At 45.5% G+C, this 18,592-nt stretch overlaps 1 protein-coding gene across 1 annotated transcript in view; it reads right to left on the reverse strand.

The window, feature by feature from the left end:
• The window catches only part of SCFD2 (sec1 family domain containing 2), a 397,298-nt gene that overhangs the window by 18,126 nt on the left and 360,580 nt on the right, over positions 1 to 18,592 (reverse strand). The window contains exon 7 of the mRNA XM_070372393.1: positions 11,087 to 11,221. Coding sequence (XP_070228494.1) covers positions 11,087 to 11,221 — 135 coding nt within the window. The remainder of the gene's footprint in view (positions 1 to 11,086; positions 11,222 to 18,592) is intronic.

Consider the following 18,592-nt stretch of genomic DNA (forward strand, 5'->3'; position numbering starts at 1 on the left):
GATCCCTTCATGCCCCCTTCACATCACTACCTTGCCAAGGGGCAACTGCTATCTTGACTTCTAGCTGCTCAATACTGGGCTTTGCTTTTCTTGCTCAATGATATACCCTGAGGGTTTTTCTGTATTAGTGGGAAAGATGTGGGGCCCACAGGAATTGGTTGGGACCACACTGGTGGGTTTGACATAGCCACACCAGTGGCCTCTGTCTGTGCCCATCACATCCCAGTTATTAAACACTTTGAGCACCATCTGCATTGTCTTATGTTATGTGGCATGGACAGTTTCCTCTGTGTAAAGTGCCCTTGGCTCTCCTTTTTATCTTAATATATGTTTTATTGAAGTACAGTTGACTTACATTTCAGGTACATAGCAAGGTGATTCAGTTATATAAATACACATACATTATTTTTGAAAGTATTTTCCATTATAGGTTATTATAAGATATTGACTATAGTTCCCTGTGCTATACAGTAAACCTTTGCTGCTTGTTGCATATTTGTCTGCTCTTCATCTCCTTCCTTCTGTCTTTAAAAGCCATCCTCGCCTCTAAAAATCTCTCTCTAACCACCTCTCAACTCCTGCCCCATGACCCGAATCTGATAGACACCTCTGCCCTGGCCTTGTCACACGGGCTGCAACCTCGATAGGCCTGCCTATCTCCTCTTCTAGACTGTAAGCTACTAGAGGGTAGGGACTGATTGTATTTATCTTGGTAATTTGGGCTCTGAGCATAGAGCTAGCTCATGGTAAACTTTCAACAAGTGTTGCGTGAATAAAAAGAATGAATGAATGGATGAGGTCCACAGGTTAACTGGAGAGGTCTTTCTTTCCTTAGCTCTCTCTCTAAGAGAGAGATCTTTTAGACACTCCATTCTATGCATGGTTTTCCTGGCTGAGTAACAACCTGAAGTTCCTTCCAACCCACAAACAATTGTTTCTCACTTATTCCTGGGACAGAAATACAACTGGCTTCAGAACTTCACATTGGTACGGCATGTTCTCAAAGACATATGCTTTCCATAAGAGAGTCCGGACTCTGAAGTACATTGCAAGAATCTTGGAAGGATGCATTGAAAGATGAAAAGGAAAAAAGAAACAGCACCAGGGATCAATACCCCTGGGCCAAGGAGTTGAGAGAATGTTGATTTTGGTACAAATTAACAGGTGCCATTAATGCATGTTGCTGTTTGCTATTTTGGTTTCTGTTTAGATTTATGTTTTGATACAGCTTCCTTTATAGAACACGTCAAGTTGGCAGACTATTGGGAAGTGGAGTCTTTCCAGCCTTTTCCATCAGAATAACACATTCCTTATAATCAGCCACACTCGGCTGAGTCTCATTTGTATGTGAGTTCACGGTGTAGGGCACTTTGAAGTTGCAAGATGTAAACGTCATTACTGCCATCATAAACACACAGATTAATAAAGCAAGTCGGGCTCACTGCCCTTTCTTTCATTTTCTAAACCTTCACTGGCTGTGACTTTAAGACATTTCTAAACCTTCATTGGCTGTGATTTTAAGACATCAGTTCTGGTCAGAGAAGACAATTTCTCCCCACCATTTACCCAGCCTTTGAAGCCAAGGATGCCGACACCTTCTCTGCAGCTGTGGCCCCAAGAGCACTCTTTGATGTCCTGACTGGTTTCTATGGGAAGTGTTTCCTCTGCTCCTGGTTCCCTGGAGTTCTCTGGGCATTCCAGGAACCCAGCTGCTGATTCCTCTCCACTCTGTTTCTCTTCATGACTGACACATTTGTCCCCAGCACACGCAACGGTCAGGTCCTCCATTCTCCAACAGTGGGCGGGCCTCGTAGGAGGGAGACAGCATAATGGGAGCGTTGGCCCAAAGGTCCCTGGGCCCTGAGAGCAGCTGTGCTGACTTTGAAGGTGGCCTCGTAATGGCTCTTGTCCCCAAAAGTCAGTAACGGCACTGCTGCCGCCACCGAACACTTCACGTTCAGCTCCGCTTTTTATTCATTTATTCATCCATTCCACAAATACCTATTGAGCAAGTTCTATGGGCCAGGCACTGCTGTAGGCACTGGTAACTCAGCGGTGAATGAACCAAGAAGAATCTCTGCCATCAAAGAATTTATATTTTTGTTGGGGAAAATGACAAAATACAGAAGTAAATTGATAAGTGAGGAAAGCAGTAAGTGCTATGGAGGAAATAAAGCAGGGTTGGGGTTCCCACGTGGTACTAGCGGTAAAGAACCCGCCTGCCAACATAGGAGAAGTAAGAGACATGGGTTTGATCCCTGAGTAGGGAAGATTCCCCTGGAGAAGGAAATAGGCAACCCATTCCAGCATTCTTGCCTGGAGAAACCCATGGCCAGAGGAGCCTAGTGGGCTATAATCCATAGGGCTGCATGGAGTCGGACACAACCGAAGTGACTTGGCACGCACGCACAGGGCAAGGATTACTTTGCACAATCTTAGAATCTGTGAAGTAGGTAGAAGCTCCATTTTACAGACAGAGACAGTGAGGCTTACAGAGGTGAAGTGACTTGTCCCACGTTTTCCAATTCGTAAGCTATAGGGCTGAGACAGAAATCCAGGTCTGCCTCAGAGAAGAGTGGGATACATTCCACACGCCCTAATTTATAAACAGATTCTTCCAACTGAAAGCATTTTTACTAGCTCTCATCTCTTAAAACTCTGTACTTTTAGTTCTTTGGCAATGTCAGCCAATGACCAGTTTCCTCGTGGGACTTATTTCATCTCAGTGCAAAGGCTGCCATGCTGCCAGGGTCACTCTGTCATTAGCTCGACCTCCCTGCTGCATTTGCTGCCGTGGATGGCGTCCCCATTCTGGAGACTCCCACCCCCACCCCAACCCTTCTCTGTTTTCCAAGCCCTCTCGGTGTCTTTCCTGCCTCCTGGGCTCTCCTCTTGCTTGACCTGTCCCATCACACACTGTGTTCCTGACTGCTGGGGCCTCTTCTCCCAAACACCCTCCTTGGGTGGCCCTGTCCTGCCCACGGTCCAGGCCTCAGAGGGCCTGTGTCCCCAGGTCACTACTGCAGGCCCAGGCTCTGCTGAGCTGCAAAGCTGTATCACAGGCACCTAAACTCTAAAACACAAGTTATTTTCTTCTCCATTTCTGCTTCTGAGTCAGAGAGAATGTAAACACCTGCCATCGAATCATCCCCGACTGGACAAGGGGCCCTGGATAATGCCCTCATTTACTTCCACATCCCATCAACGCCCAGTCCAGTGGGACCCACCAGGGCTGCATCCTTGCCTTCATTCCCTCAGCCCCTACCTGACCCCGACTCTTCTTACCTTCTCTCCCTAATCTGGTGCCAGTCTGGCCTCCTTCCCTGCTCGCTCACTGCTGCCAGGTGATCTTTATAAAATACACACTGGTTGTTTTGGTGATTTAGTTGCTAAGTCATGTCCAATTCTCGTGACCCCATAGACTATAGCCTGCCAGGCTCCTCTGTCCGTGGGATTTCCCAGGCAAGAATACTGGAGCAGGTTGCCATTTCCTTCTCCAATACACTGGTTCTATATTCCTAAAAAACATGGTATAAAACCTCATCATTTCTGGTCAAATGTCAAGCCTCCAGCCCTTCGTGACCTGCCTTCTGCTTCTCTCTCTGTCTTATCTTCTTCCACTCCTCACAGGCTGCTCTGAGCTCCCGCCGTTTGGAGCTACCTGGAATCCCTTCGACTTAGCCCAGAACTTCCTTCACTTTGTATCTCACTCCTACTGGTCAGACACATTCAACCCCTTTGACTCCCTGATTAAGCTCCCCCTTCCCCGTACTCTCACAGCCCGCCCAGACACCACTTCTCTCTTGTCCCCCCCACTCTCAAGGTTCCTGTCCTTCTCCCTAACCAACTGTAAGCTCTCCGATGTGAGATGTGCTGTGACAGGAAGGACAGCTAGCCTGTCTGCATCTTCCTTACCCACAGCAGTGACTAGCATGCAAGAGGCTCTCAGTAATTGTTCACAGGCAGGCAAAGTTTGTAGCCGGCCAAAACCAAGTTTGTGTTTAATGATTCCTTCCAAGATCTAACTCACTAGAACTTATGGATCTTATTTAGCAAATGTTACACAAAAATCAAACCATAGTATGGAGCATAATTGAGAAGGAGAAAATATAAACAATAGTTATAAATAGTATTGCAAACAAATTCCAAGACTTGTGCTGATTTAATCAACAGACACCAAATGCTGAGATGTTTTCCTCTCATCAGAAATGCTATTAAGTATAATGGGCCTAAGCCAACAGTTCATCTCTGAGTTGTGTTTTTCTTATGTAAATGATGAGGAGCTGGACTTGATGACCATCCTCAGTCCAGGGATCTGACATCAAATTGCACCCGAAGCTCATCATTTTTGCCCTTTATTCTTACAGCCTCCTTCACCCCACTGTAGTTGCTTCTGTAGATGTCTGTCCAGCTCACACATGAACAGTCCCCACCATCTGCATGGCCACGGGGTGGGCTCCTGGCAGCTGTGTAGTTACAGTGTGGTCCTGCCCTCCTCCGACCTCGACTGAATGGTGCAGGAATGGGCCCCTGGCCCAGGCCCCATGTGAGACCCTCCCCTGGGAATGGAGACTTGACCAAGACAGACGGGGCCCAGTCACAGCTCCTACGGAGCAGCAGCACCTGTGGCACAGCTCCCAGCCGCTCACTTGACTCTTGTTCACTGAGCGTGGACCCTGAGCTGAGACGGCTCTTGGCATCTTCTGCAGGCCACAGCCTGTCTTCAAGAACTGTCTGGTTTCCTGATGGCTTTCCAGTTCTTGGGCCCAGTCTTTCCTGAGGCTCACTGCATGGCTGCCCTTGAGTTCTTGGAGACACTCGGTCCTCCTGATGAGGGCTTTCCTTGATGAAGTTAGTGCCACTTGGTTAATTGCCAACAACGTATCTCAGCTCCAGCATTTCCGGGTGGGCCTGAGCAGCTGCCCCCTCTACCCTGTGGGCCCAGGCCATGGAACACGCACAGGAACTTCTACTGAGGGCCCAGAGGCAAGCACTGAGTCTTCTGTGAGTGTTTTTCATAAATCTTTTTTTTCCAGTTAGGCACGGCCATAAGAAAGGGAACAACAACACGCAGTTTAACAACGCTCGTAAAAGGAGGTGAAAGGGCCTTGTGCAATTTCATCAGATACAACCCGCCCTCCTCATGCCAATTCCAGCAGGGAAAACATCTTGACAAATCATGTCCTTTAGTCAAAACAAGTTGGAGTCCAAACACATGGAGCAGATATAAAATATATTATTTTCAGGAGACTGAAATCCAAACCACAAATTCCAGAAACGCATTTTCAAAGTGCTGCCTATTAGACATGCTCATTTTAAATTAAATTAACGCTGTTGTGAGAGTGGGAAGGTATGGTTCAACTTATTTATTAGATCACTATCAAGTTTTTTTCTATAGAGATCAAGGTGCTTCACGCACAGGCATTGGGAGAGAAGACTTACTTGACTGTTTAAAAAAAGTTAGGTTCTGCCAAAGCGGTTTCTTTGGACTTTGATACTCCCCTCCATCCAGGACACTGCCCTTTGAAGCCGACAGTTCTGTGCGGCTAACCACAAGTCTAGCCTCCAGTGGAGGAGTACGCTGAGTTGACTCCAAACACCTTCTTAGAACCGCAGGCAGAATGACCTCGAGGGTGCCCAGCTCTGCTCCCTGGCCTGTCTCTTTCCTTGACAGGCCTGATGGTGAGAATTTGAGAGAGCAAAGTTCTACAGCTCAGCGTCTCATCCCTCAGGAAGGCTTTTTTAATTTTTTGTTAATTTTTTTAAAAGATTATATTATTTAAAATGATTTAGGCAAACAGCAAGCATGCCTTTTGCTATCAGAGTCTTTCCAGGCTCACTTATTTTGAAACCAGATCAGAAGCATGAGTGAGTGAATTTTCTGTCCTCTAGATTGAAGGGAAACTTGTAGAATTCAAACACCATTCTTGCTGGGCTGGATAGCCAATCCTACACTTAGGTGGAGGGCAGATGGTATTTTTCCAAAGTGGCCTCGATGATATTTTCTGCTCCTCATGCTCTGGTTCCCTTTTTAACAGGAAGAGAGCAGGTCCCTCCCCTTGAACCCAGGAAGGCATTTGTGACTGCCTCAACCAACAGAGCACTGTGGGAGTGATGCTCTGTGGCTTCTGAGGTTCCCACCTGGTGCTCTCTCAGGATGCTTGTCCTTGGGATGCGGCTGCCTTGCTGTGAGGAAGCTCAGGCCACGTGGAGAAGCCTGTGTGGAGAGGAACTCAGGCCTTCAGCTCACAGGCCGGGCTGAGCTACCAGTTGATGGTCAGCATAACTTTGGAGGCGAATTCTTCTCTGCTGAGCTCTGCCCAGACAGCACATTCATGAACAAAATAAATGATCAATGATATTTAAAGCCAGTGTTTCAACATGGCTTCTGATGCACCGATTGATATCTGGGACAAGTGGAGATGAGAGACTTGTCTGGAGAGTCTGATTTATGCAGGAAAGCGTGCTAAAGCAATGGAAGGAAAGTGACTTTAACAAGTTGCAGTCTGATATCAGTACATGAGGTTCTGACTGTACTAAGGGCAGAACCCAGCCGCCTTGACTTCCCTCTCACAGAGGATTAGTTTGATGCAGAGAATCCTGGATACATGGGGGTATCCCCTAACTTTCACCATCTGCAGACACGTACATCAGTGAGACTGAATGCTGTGAGCCACTTTGGAGCATCTGGGATGCAAGTCTCATTTCCCTACAGCACAGAGGCTGTCTGAGGGGCACTTGTGGGGTGGAGCATATGCCCTCTCCCGGGATGTGGAGACAGAGCTTCTGTAGGGCTCCTGGTGGAGTTAGGGGCCCGAGTTGTTGTGGGCTTCTGCCTCCATTTAGGTGGTCAGGGTCTAGCCCAGCTGGCCTCCTTTGAACCATCTCATCACAGCACATGTACGGAATCTCACAGGCTCCACAGCTTGCCCCAGGCGGGACGGTCTGTGTCCCCTGAGACTGAGGACACCAAGGTTGGACTCACAGGGGAGAACAAAAGGGTCTGGAAAACCACAGCGCGATTGTACAAACACAGCTTCCCACGGGCACTGAGACTCCATGTCTCTTAGAAAGAATAAGTCAGGAGTGAGAGAGGACAGGCTCATGGCTTTGTGGGGAGGTGTCTATTCTCTCCTATGTGATTCACGTGTTCACTCAGCAGTTGATCTGTATGCATCAAATGCCCGAATGTTGGCTCCGCTGCTGCTGCTGCTAAGTCGCTTCAGTCGTGTCCGACTCTGTGTGACCCCATAGACGGAAGCCCACCAGGCTCCTCTGTCCCTGGGATTCTCCAGGCAAGAACACTGGAGTGGGTTGCCATTTCCTTCTCCAATGCATGAAAGTGAAAAGTGAAAGGGAAGTCGCTCAGTCGTGTCCGACTCCTAGCGACCCCATGGACTGCAGCCTACCAGGCTCCTCTGTCCATGGGATTTTCCAGGCAAGAGTACTGGAGTGGGGTGCCATTGCCTTCTCTGGTTGGCTCCACACAGGGATACAAAGATTCTCAAGGTGGCTCTTGGGAACCACACTCTGACCAGGACCATGAACTTGTAAAAATAAAAATAGCAAATACGTACTTAGCACTTACTGTAGGACAGGCACCGTTGTAAATACCCTGTATGTACGAACTCACTCCATTCTCACAACAGCCCTATAAAGTGGCTACTATTATCATCCTCAATTTATAGTCCACAAAGAGTTGGACATGACTGAGCGATCTTCACTTCACTTCGATGTGTAATGATAAAGATGTAGAATGATAAAGCAAGGAGTATGTGCAGCCGCAGAGGTGTGTGCAGAAGGTACGGAGCCCTGACGATACCCTGGGGCCTGGAAACCCCTCGCCTATGGTCTTCCTATCACTGCTGTGGGGCCCACAGCACACCGTGTGGGAACATCTACTGGTCTACTTACTAGCACATCTCTCCCTGGCTTCTCACCCCCTGCCTAGGCTACAGGTCCTCCCTCTGATGACTCTGAGCTAATGTCATCTGTGAAACCATGTGAGTCCAGAGACAGGCGAGCAGCTCAGCTCCCTTCCCAGCACCACGGCTCTCCCATTTGGATGAGCAGCACACCAAGCCGAGAAGGAGGCCACACGGACACCTTTATTTCATCAGGTTCTGTCTGTTTGCTCCTTTCAGGCTCAGCTTCAGTTGGTTCTGAGTGAGAAGAGGGGGAAACAGGTCCCAGAGGCAAAGAGTAGGGCAGAGAGTGGCAGGAAAGCAATGGCTGTTGGCCGCTGATACAGAATGAAGCTGCAGCGTGTGGAGGCAACCCAACACCACTGTGCACATTTCTCCTCCTGGGGCTGTACGGCCCATGAGTCCCTGGACTGAGTCCCAGAGAAGCAGTACCAGCAGATGACCCTGGGAGAGTGCCCTCACCTGGGCTGTTCTGAGGATCACTCTGGACCGGGAGCTGATTGAGGCACTGCATAGATACTGGAGAGGGAAAGCATCTGTGCTAATGAATCATCAGGAAGAAAAGAATTTATGATACATGAATACTGAACTTCCAAGAGAATACTTGGTAACATCCTGGTGCCAAGAAATGTTGTGCGTAAGAGCGTGGACTTTGGAATAAGATGGATCTGGGGATGAATCCTGGCATCCCACTTCCTGTGTGCTGTTCAGCCTTCTGAAAGTTCATGTCTGCTGCCTACCCCTTCTGGGCTTCAGTTTCCCCATGGGTAAAGCAGGGATAATCGAAGGGTCATCGTGAGGTTTGAATGTGAGAGTGGCTGATCCCCGGGTACAGGTGACCACAGCTTAGCTGCCTGACTTTGGTAGTGAGAAACCTCAGAGAACAGGACCAGGGAGACTGGTGAATGGCTGTGGCCATGAGAGCCTCTGCCTCCTCCCTCCACATCCTCTTCTTTCCATTGGCCTTAAACCAAAGTAGAAGACACCCTCTCCTGATGGCGCACCCCCATGTCAAAGACAGAGCTCTACAGGAAAGCAAAGGTGGTTCCTAAAAGCCCTAGTGTTCCTCTTTTCATTTACTGCAGGTTTGTTCAAACCCTGACACATGGGCTGCCAGGAACTTTCCTTGCCAAGTTCTCTGGAATGATGAGAAGAGCCAGCCATAGAGGCCCAGGTACAAACAAAATAAAATGATTCTCCCTTGGGGTGCTGGGGTGGGGAGGGTTTTGCCTAGCTCACCAAGACTCTCCCACCACCTGCAGACAAATGAGACACCCCTGGTAAGTGAGTGCAGAGGCCCAGCAGCTGGGGGCTGAAGAGTGGGTCTTGGCAGCTGCTGGGAGAATGCATGATTCTTTTTCCTAAATCCATTAAATGGAAACCTCCCTTTGGGATCCATCTCTGGGGGCAGGAGCATCTCTGCATGAGCCCTAACTCCAGGGATTTGAATGGAGAGAAACATGGCAGCCCAATGATGGCCCAGGACAGTTCTAAACATCCCCCCAGGCAAAGCCCATTTTAGGACAGTGAAGCTTCCAACTGCAAGGAGAGCTACAAAAAACACACTGTAGAGTTTAAAAGGGTAATTTAAAGATGTGATGTCTCACGGTTCATGAAACAGCGATGGAAAATGCAAGTGGACAGTCCTCCTACAACAGACGGTCTCTGTCGGCCGTCGGAGAGTTGCTAAGTCCATTGGTGTATTAAAGGCACTGGGACATATGACAGCAAAGACTTTTGGTTTAATTTTCTGTTTAACTGAGGGTTTTCCGAACATATTTTGTCACAGAACCCTTTTCCAGGAAACTGTTCTTTTGTGGAACAACACTGGCAAGTTATGTTCGGGCAAGTTAGGGCCTCCTCTCACTGACACCGTGCCTCTTTGCAAATCAGAAACTCCCGCAGTGAGCAGAGCGCGGGCGGGTTCGAGCCTCCACTTGGGCCCTTGGCCAGACTATGGGTGCAGCAGGCCGACTGCAGAAGGTCACGGTGGGCTGTCCTCAGACCTGACCGACCAGGGCAGGGAAGTCCACACTTCTTATTTCAGTTTCTCTTCAAGGTTAAGTCCAAGCTTATGAATGAAGCAATAGAGTGCTCAGGCAGAGAAATTCAGAGCGCATGTCTAGCTGGGAAGCATCTGTAAAAACCAGCCAGTATGAAGAGCTGCTAGACAACCCTGGCTCACATCTACACAGGAGCCCTTGAACACTTTTGAGAAGCTGATCTGTGCTGTATTATTTAAAAAAAAAAACAAAAAACAAAAAACAGATAGAGGGAAAATGCCCCAGCCACATGTTGCATCAGAAGCTGATGATGACTGGGAGTACTGGGGAGGAGACCTAGCATCCATTCCAGCTGCTCACTGCTTGGTTTAGAGTCTGACTGGCTTCCGCCCTCTGGCTTTTGGAGCGGACCAGTTTTCCTGGCATATGCATTTATTGAACTCTGAAAGGGCAGATCGTCTATGAAGATTAATTCATGATTTCAAAGACGCTTTGAAACTGGCAAAACATTCTGTTATTTCCAAGAGTTATTACAACCGAAATCCTGGCATAGATGAGGAGGTCAGCCTGTAATCTCATTTAGATCTTTTTAAATTTAGAAACTTTACAGTGGGTTAAAAATAGATCACATTTGTGTACTTTTCCTCCTTTCATCTCTACTGCAAAGGCAGTTTGGTAGTTTTGACTTAGCCTCGATATTAGCTACAGAAATTCTCGTACTTGTCACCCGGGAGTCTGCTAAGCCAAAATAAAAGTGATTTTCAAATGGATTTTGGGATGATGCTGGTTATATGACTGAGGAGAGTTACTTGTTATCCCGCACAGTACGCTCTAGAATTAAGGGCGCAAGATTACCACTAAGATCTGTATGTGGATTTGTGTTAAGTGAAAATGTGAACCAGGAGGGATGTTTTCAGTAGTGCTACCCTGGAGAGCTGTGTCCTTACCCACTGATCAGAAAAGATCATAATACTTAGGTCAAGGGAAGCTAGAGGGTCAGGCTGCTTATAAGCAAAAGTTATGTGAAGATTGTACCTGATTTCAGAAAGCCCAGACATTCTCTTCTGTGATACTCACCAGGGTTAAGGAGGTACGAGCATTTTCAAGCCCAGCAAAGACAGCATTACACTTAGGATTACCTTGTCATGGTGACTTTACCTTCATGAACATGCTGAATCCAGTTTTAAGGAGATCAGTGAGGCCTGAAGACATATGTTCAATGTCAACTGGATCTGGCCTCTCGGGATTAAATATTTCCTCCACAACCTGCTTCAACAGTGGTTTATAGGATGCCTGGAAAGACAAAATATTGTGCTGTAAGTAAAAGGGTTTGTTTGGTTTGTCTGGAGAGAGGATAGCTTCATCTGTACCAAACAAAGCAAAACAAGTTTATTTTCGATCCTGAGCAATGGCTATGGTTTTGTGTGTGTGTGAAAAGACAATATAGCAACATTGATTTTTTGGGAATTATTCCATTACACTAGCACTATTTTTTGTTTCTTATACTCCCTTCCACAAGCAAACAACTCTTACCAGAGCTATAGTTGTAGGATGGCTAATTTTTCAATCTAGATTTAAAGTGACAATTTAATGTATCAAGTATAAGTTCAGTTCAGTCACTGAGTCATGTCCGACTCTTTGCAACCCAAAAGACTGCAGCATGCTAGGCTTCCCTAGCATGTCCATCAGCAACCTTCCCCTGTCCATCACCAACCCCTGGAGCTTGCTCAAACTCATGTCCATCAACTCAGTGATGCCATCCAACCATCTCATCTCTGTCGTCCCCTTCTCCTCCTGCCTTCAATCTTTTCCAACATCCAGGTCTTTTCTAATGAGCCAGCTTTTTGCATCAGGTGGCCAGTGTATTGGAACTACAGCTTCAGCATCAGTCCTTCCAATGAATATTCAGGTTTGATTTCCTTTAGGATTGACTGGTTTGATCTCCTTGCAGTCCAAGGGACTCTCAAGTCTTCTCCAATACCACAGTTCAAAAGCATCAATTCTTTGGTGCTCAGCTTTCTTTACGGTCCAATTCTTACATCCATTCATGACTACTGGAAAAACCATAGCTTTGACTAGATGGACATTTGCTGGCAAAGTAATGTTTCTGCTTTTTAACATGCTGTCTAGGTTGGTCATAGCTTTTCTTCCAAGGAAAAAGTGTCTTTTAATTTCATAGCTGCAGTCACCATCTGCCGTGATTTTGGAGCCCCCAAAATAAAGTCTCTCACTGTTTCCATTGTTTCCCCATCTTTTTGCCATGAAGAGATGGGACTGGTTGCCATGATCTTTGTTTTTTGAATGTTGAGTTTTAAGCCAGGTTTTCCACTCTCCTCTTTCACTTTCATCAAGAGGCTCTTTAGTTTTTCTTCATTTTCTGCCATAAGGGTGGTGTCACCTGCATATCTGAGGTTATTGATATTTCTCCCAGCAATCTTGATTCCCGCTTGTGCTTCCTCCAGCCTGGCATTTCACATAATGTACTCTGCATAGAAGTTAAATAAGCAGGGTGACAATATACAGCCTTGACGTATTCCTTTCCCAATTTGGAACCAGTCTGATGTTCCATGTCCAGTGCTAACTGTTGCTTCTTGATCTGCATACAGGTTTCTCAGGAGACAGGTAAGGTGGTCTGGTATTCCCGTCTCTTGAAGAATTTCCCACAGTTTGTTGTGATCCACCCAAAGGCTTTAGCATAGTCAATGAAGCAGCAGTAGACTTTTTCGGGAATTCTCTTGCGTTCTCTATGATCCAACAGATGTTGGCAATTTGATTTCTGGTTCCTCTGCCTTTTCTAAAACAAGCTTTAATATCTGGAGGTTCTTGGTTCACGTACTGTTGAAACCTAGCTTGGAGAATTTTGAGCATTACTTTGGCAGCGTATGAGATGAGTACAATTATTCAGTATTCTGAACATTCTTTGGCATTGTCTTTCTTTGTGATTAGAATGAAAACTGACCTTTTCCAATCCTGTGGCCACTGATGAGTTTTCCAAATTTGCTGGCATGTTGAGTGCAGCACTTTCACAGCATCATCTTTTAGAATTTGAAACAGCTCAGCTGGAATTCCATCACCTCCACCTGCTTTGTTTGTAGAGATGCTTCCTAAGGCCCACTTGACTTCACATTCCAGGATGTCTGGCTCTAGGTGAGTGGTCCCACCGTCATGGTTATCTGCGTCATTAAGATCTTTTCTGTATAGTTCTCCTGTGAATTCTTGCCACCTATCTTCTGCTTCTTTTAGGTACATACCATTCCTGTACTTTATTGTACCCATCTTTGCATGAAATGTTCCCTTGGTATCTCTGATTTTCTTGAAGAGATCTCTAGTCTTTCCCATTCTATTATTTTCCTCTATTTCTTTGCATTGATCATTTAGGAAGGCTTTCTTATCTCTGCATTCAGATGGATATATCTTTCCTTTTCTCCTTTTCCTTTAGCTTTTCTTCTTTTCTCAGCTATCTGTAAGGCCTTCTCAGACAACCATTTTGCCTTTTTGCACTTCTTTTTCTTGGGGGTGGTCTTGATCCCTGTCTCCTGTACAGTGTTAGGAACCTCTGTCCATAGTTTTTCAGGCACTCTGTCTATCAGATATAATCCTTTGAATCTATCTGTCACTTCCACTGTATAATCACATGGGATTAGATTTAGGTCATACCTGAATGGTCTAGAGGTTTTCCTTACTTTCTTCAATTTAAGTCTGAATTTGGCAATAAGGAGTTCATGATCTGGGCCACAGTCAGCTCCTGGTCTTGTTTTTGCTGACTGTATAGAACGTCTCCATCTTCGACTGCAAAGAATATAATCAATCTGATTTTGGTGTTGATCATCTGGTGAAGTACATGTGCAGAGTCATCTCTTGTGTTGTTGGGAGAGGATGTTTGTTATAACTGTTGCATTCTCTTGGCAAAACTCTGTACTCCAAGGTCAAACTTGCCTGTTACTCTAGGTATCCCTTGACTTCCTATTTTTGCATTCCAGTTCTCTATGATGAAAAGGACACTTTTTTTTTTTTTTGATGTTAGTTCTAGAAGGTCTTGTAGGTCTTCATAGAACTGTTCAGCTTCTTTGGCATTAGTGGTTGGGGCATCGACTTGGATTACTGTGATACTGAATGGTTTGCCTTGGAAATAAACAGAGATCATTTTGTTGTTTTTTGAGACTGCACTCAAGTACTGCATTTTGGACTCTTTTGTTGATACTGAGGGCTACTCCATTTTTTCTAAGGGATTCTTGCTGACAATAGTAGTTATAATGGTCATCTGAATTAAATTTGCCCACTCCGGTCCATTTTAGCTTACTGATTCCTAAAATGTTGATATTCATTCTTGCCATCTCCTGTTTGACCACTTCCAATTTACCTTGATTCATGGACCTCACATTCCAGGTTTCTATGCTTTGGACTTCACTTCGATCACCAGTCACATCCACAATTGGGCGCTGTTTTTACTTTGATTTAGCCTCTTAATTCTTTCTGGAGCTATTTCTCCACTATTCTCCAGTAGCATATTGGGCACCTACTGATCTGGGGAGTTCATCTTTCAGTGTCATATCTTTTTGCCTTTTCATACTCTTCATGGGGTTCTCAAAGCAAGAATACTGAAGTGGTTTGCCATTCCCTTCAGCATGAAGTATGCTGAAAAGTAAAATACTGTCAACTTAGATAGACATGAAGATGCTCTCAGGTCTTTCCTAAACATTCTTAGAATTATGCTCCCTTCCTTTAGGATCCCAAATGTTTTCTTACAATGTATTGTCACTAACCAAGCCCAAAGCAATCTCTTTTTTCTAGAGAAGTCAACTCCAAGTACAACTTGGCCAGAAAAAGAAGCCAAGATACCCCAAAGAAATCTGACCAAGGTCAGGACTCAGAGAAAGGATGCCACGTGAACAATAAGAATTTCAGTAGGGGACTTCCCTGGTGCTCTAGTGGCTAAGACTCCACACTCCCAACACAGGGGGCCGGGTTCAATCCCTGATCAGGGCACGAGATCCCACATGCTGCAGCTAAAGATTCCACATGTCCCAGCTAAGACCTGGCACAGTTAAATAAATGAATAAATAAAAAAAAAAGAATTTCAGTAGAATTAAGTTGATGTGAATTTACAATACCTACAGTTTGGCAAATGGTGCTACATCTATCCAGGTTTAGGTAATATTTGGAGGCAGCTGCCTCTGACCAATGTGTATTCTAAGCAAATTCCCTTTCTCCTTTCCTTGGGTCTCTTTACTACCAAGCTTTTCCTCTCTCCTTCCCTTCCCATCAGCTGGACAGCTTTACTCCCAGTCATGTTGCTGCCTTTGCACTCCAGTTCTGTATGGCACCCCAGTGGGACATGAAGGGGGAAGGAAGAGGAGTGTCTACCCTTAAAGCACTCTACTGCATCTATCACAGACTCAGGAAAGCCAGCACTGTAGAGATGCGGTGAACTGTGTGTCTCTTTGTACTGGCCAGATCTGTGACCAACCTCTAGCCAGTGTTGAGGACTTCTAGGGCGCTGACTTCATCCCTGGCCTCATCCTGCTTTCCCTACAGTCATGTTTTACTCTGAGTTTTCCCTTATTCCAACTTTCTTACTTGAAATATCTTAGAAAGAAATCAGGGTATAAATCCTCACAATCATAAATAATCACTTAGCTAGAAGGCAACTAGTGCATTTAACAGGGATAAGATGCAGGGAGAAATGGCAACTGTCGAATTGAAGCTGCAGCTCTCCTCTGTTTATTAATCAAACAGACCATGGCATGCCCAGAGATCTCATATGCAGACGCTCACAAAAGGGATAGCACTGCGCAGAGACACAGAACTTTAAAAACAAACAAAACTATGAGTCAACATCCTCATCATAGTGCTGTAACACCAAGTTCGTTTTTTAAAATTTATCATACAGGCAAAAATACAGAGGTTTGAAAATACACTCTTTTGACAAGGTCATAGGGAAACAGACATGCTCATATACTGCTAGTGGGAGTGTAAATTGTTACAATCAGCACAGAGAGTAATCTGGGGATACCTATCAAAGTTATGAATGCATCTGACCTAGCAATCCCACATCTAAAACTTAATCCTACAAATATGCTACTGTATGCAAATGAGATCCATAAAAGTCTGTTACAGCAAAAGATTGGAAACTCATGTGTCCATCAATAGGGAGCTGTTTAATAAATGGAATCCATCCACATGAAGGAATGCCATGGAAGTGAAGAGGGGAACTCTGTGCTGATAGGAAAAAGCAAGGTGAGAATAAACTGTGAGTGGAGAAAGCAAGATGAGGAACAGTATGAATAATGGGCTTTTGTGTAAAATGTGCCAAAGGGAATATGAAAGTTTGCACTTGCTGGAACATGCAAAAAATAAACTCAGGTGTGATATACAGAACCACCATGAGCAGGGATCACAACGTGGGGGACTGGACAAGAGGCAAAGGTGGGAGGAAGTCTTTTCACTGTATTCCTTTTTTAAAAAGCACAGTTAAAACACCACCACACACACCTACACCCGCACACACTCCCACAGATCAAGAACGGTCTTTTTTTCTTCACTTGTTAAAAATTAATGTTATTTATGTCCGGAAGAGGTTGGAATAAAGCACACGAAAATGTAAACGAGGGCTAATGCTAGGTTCTGCGAGTAGGGGACTCTATTTTCTTCTTTTTCCAAAACTTCAGAAATTAACAGGTATATTTCTGGAATTAAAACAATCCAATATGTATTTTCAATGTTAAAAAAAAGTTCACAGAATGGCCTCTGAATTTTCCAAACCCTCCTCCCTGAGTAAACTGTCTTGAGAAATTTTCTACCATCTCAGCCTTTCTGGATATTTAATCTCTTAAACTTTAATCTCTCTAAACTGCTCTCCATGGAGAAGTCCTTTGGCCAATATTCCGCTAACTTACCAAATATTCATCAACTGCTTCCTTAGAAATAGAACCAGTTTTTGGCCAGGAACATGATCAATTGGCTGAAAACTCCATTCTGCAGCCTTTCTTGCTGCTGAGTCTGGAAGTTTTGGAGAATGATATGCAAGGAGAAGGGGAGTAGGACTTCTAGAAGCTTTCCTCCCCTTTCTCTTTTCTGCTGCCTGTTATATGAAAGTGATGGCGGCAGCCCCAGCAGCCACTGTGGAAAACTGAACCATTTCTTGGAGATGCTAGAGCAGAGGGCTGGAAGAAATCTGGGTCAGTGGAGACTCGTGGCAGTACCACAACACAGATGGACTGAATCAGAACCTACATATGTGACAAGACAAACCTTGCATGTTTAAGCCGTTATGTTTCAGATCTCTGCTGCTGCTAAGTCGCTTCAGTCGTGTCTGACTCTGTGCGACCCCATAGACGGCAGCCCACCAGGCTCCCCCGCCCCTGGGATTCTCCAGGCAAGAACACTGCAGTGGGTTGCCATTTCCTTCTCCAATGCATGAAAGTGAAAAGTGAAAGTGAAGTCGCTCAGTCGTGTCCGATACTACTTGCAACTTAATAAAATTCTGTTACAAAGCACAAAGGGAAGGTAAATAAAAAGCCCACTGCTTCTTTCCTGGAGCTTACAGTTATTTCTTTTATTAGTCTACATATAGTTATACAGACTAACATGGGGCAGAACCAGAGATACACATAGGCTGTCACATTTAAGACAGGAGGGAGTATACCCCTCAACCTACAAAAACCAAAAGAAGGCTGTTGCTCGCCACAGGATGCACCTTCAGTAAGTAGGATGAGTAGTGACCCCAAGAAGAGCTCAGGCATAGGAAAAAGGCGGACCTGTTGTCTAGCAAAAACATTATGTTGGGGCCCCCTCTGTGCAAGGCACGGGGTACCAGGGTGACAGGACTGTGCTCAGGGCCCCAGAAGCCCCTGTGTAGACTGGAGACAGGGAAAGAAGGAAGCATGGAGGCTTAGACATCCCCTTTCTCCCTTGCTCTACTTTCAGCTCAGCCCAGGGGAATGCAGCTCTAGGGAGAAAGGCCCTTTGAGTCAGCCTCCCCTTGAGGATGAGCAAAGATTTGGAAGTCCTATTCCCTTAACACCTTCATTCTTGGGACTTTGTGATCATGGAATGTTACTTGGCAGGGCTGTAAACACGTTTTATTATTTTTTAAGATATGTAGGTAACATTTTTTAGATTGAGAAAAGCAGCCACAAATTAAGTATGGAAAAGTCACAGATAACAGACACATCACATAATCCAGAGAAATAATCAAAGTGCTTTTCTTAATGAACTGCCTCTCATACCTCTGTAATACTTATTTTTTCTCTTGACTGAACTCTCTCCTATGACATTCACATGACATTCTCACGACTGTCTTCTCATGATAGCAATTTTTAAAAATAATTTTATTTTTAATGTTGGCTGTGTTGGGCCTTCACTGTTGCATGGGCTTTTCTAGTTGCAGTGAGGTGGGGTTACTCCCTAGGTGTGATGCTTGGGCTTCTCACTGCAGTGGTTTCCCTTGCTGCACAGCATGGGCTCCAGGGCACGTGGACTTCAGTACTTGTGGCTCCCAATCTCTAGAGAGCAGGCTCAACAGTTACGGCACATGGGCTTCAGCTGCTCTGCAGCATGTGGGATCTTCCCAGCCCAGGGATCTCTACCCATGTTTCTCTACCGCAGGTTGATTCTCTACCGCTGAGCCACCAGGGAAGCCCCAGTTCAGTTCAGTTCAGTCGC

This window comes from Bos mutus, chromosome 6 (assembly GCF_027580195.1).
Source record: "Bos mutus isolate GX-2022 chromosome 6, NWIPB_WYAK_1.1, whole genome shotgun sequence".
Lineage (NCBI taxonomy): Eukaryota > Metazoa > Chordata > Mammalia > Artiodactyla > Bovidae > Bos > Bos mutus.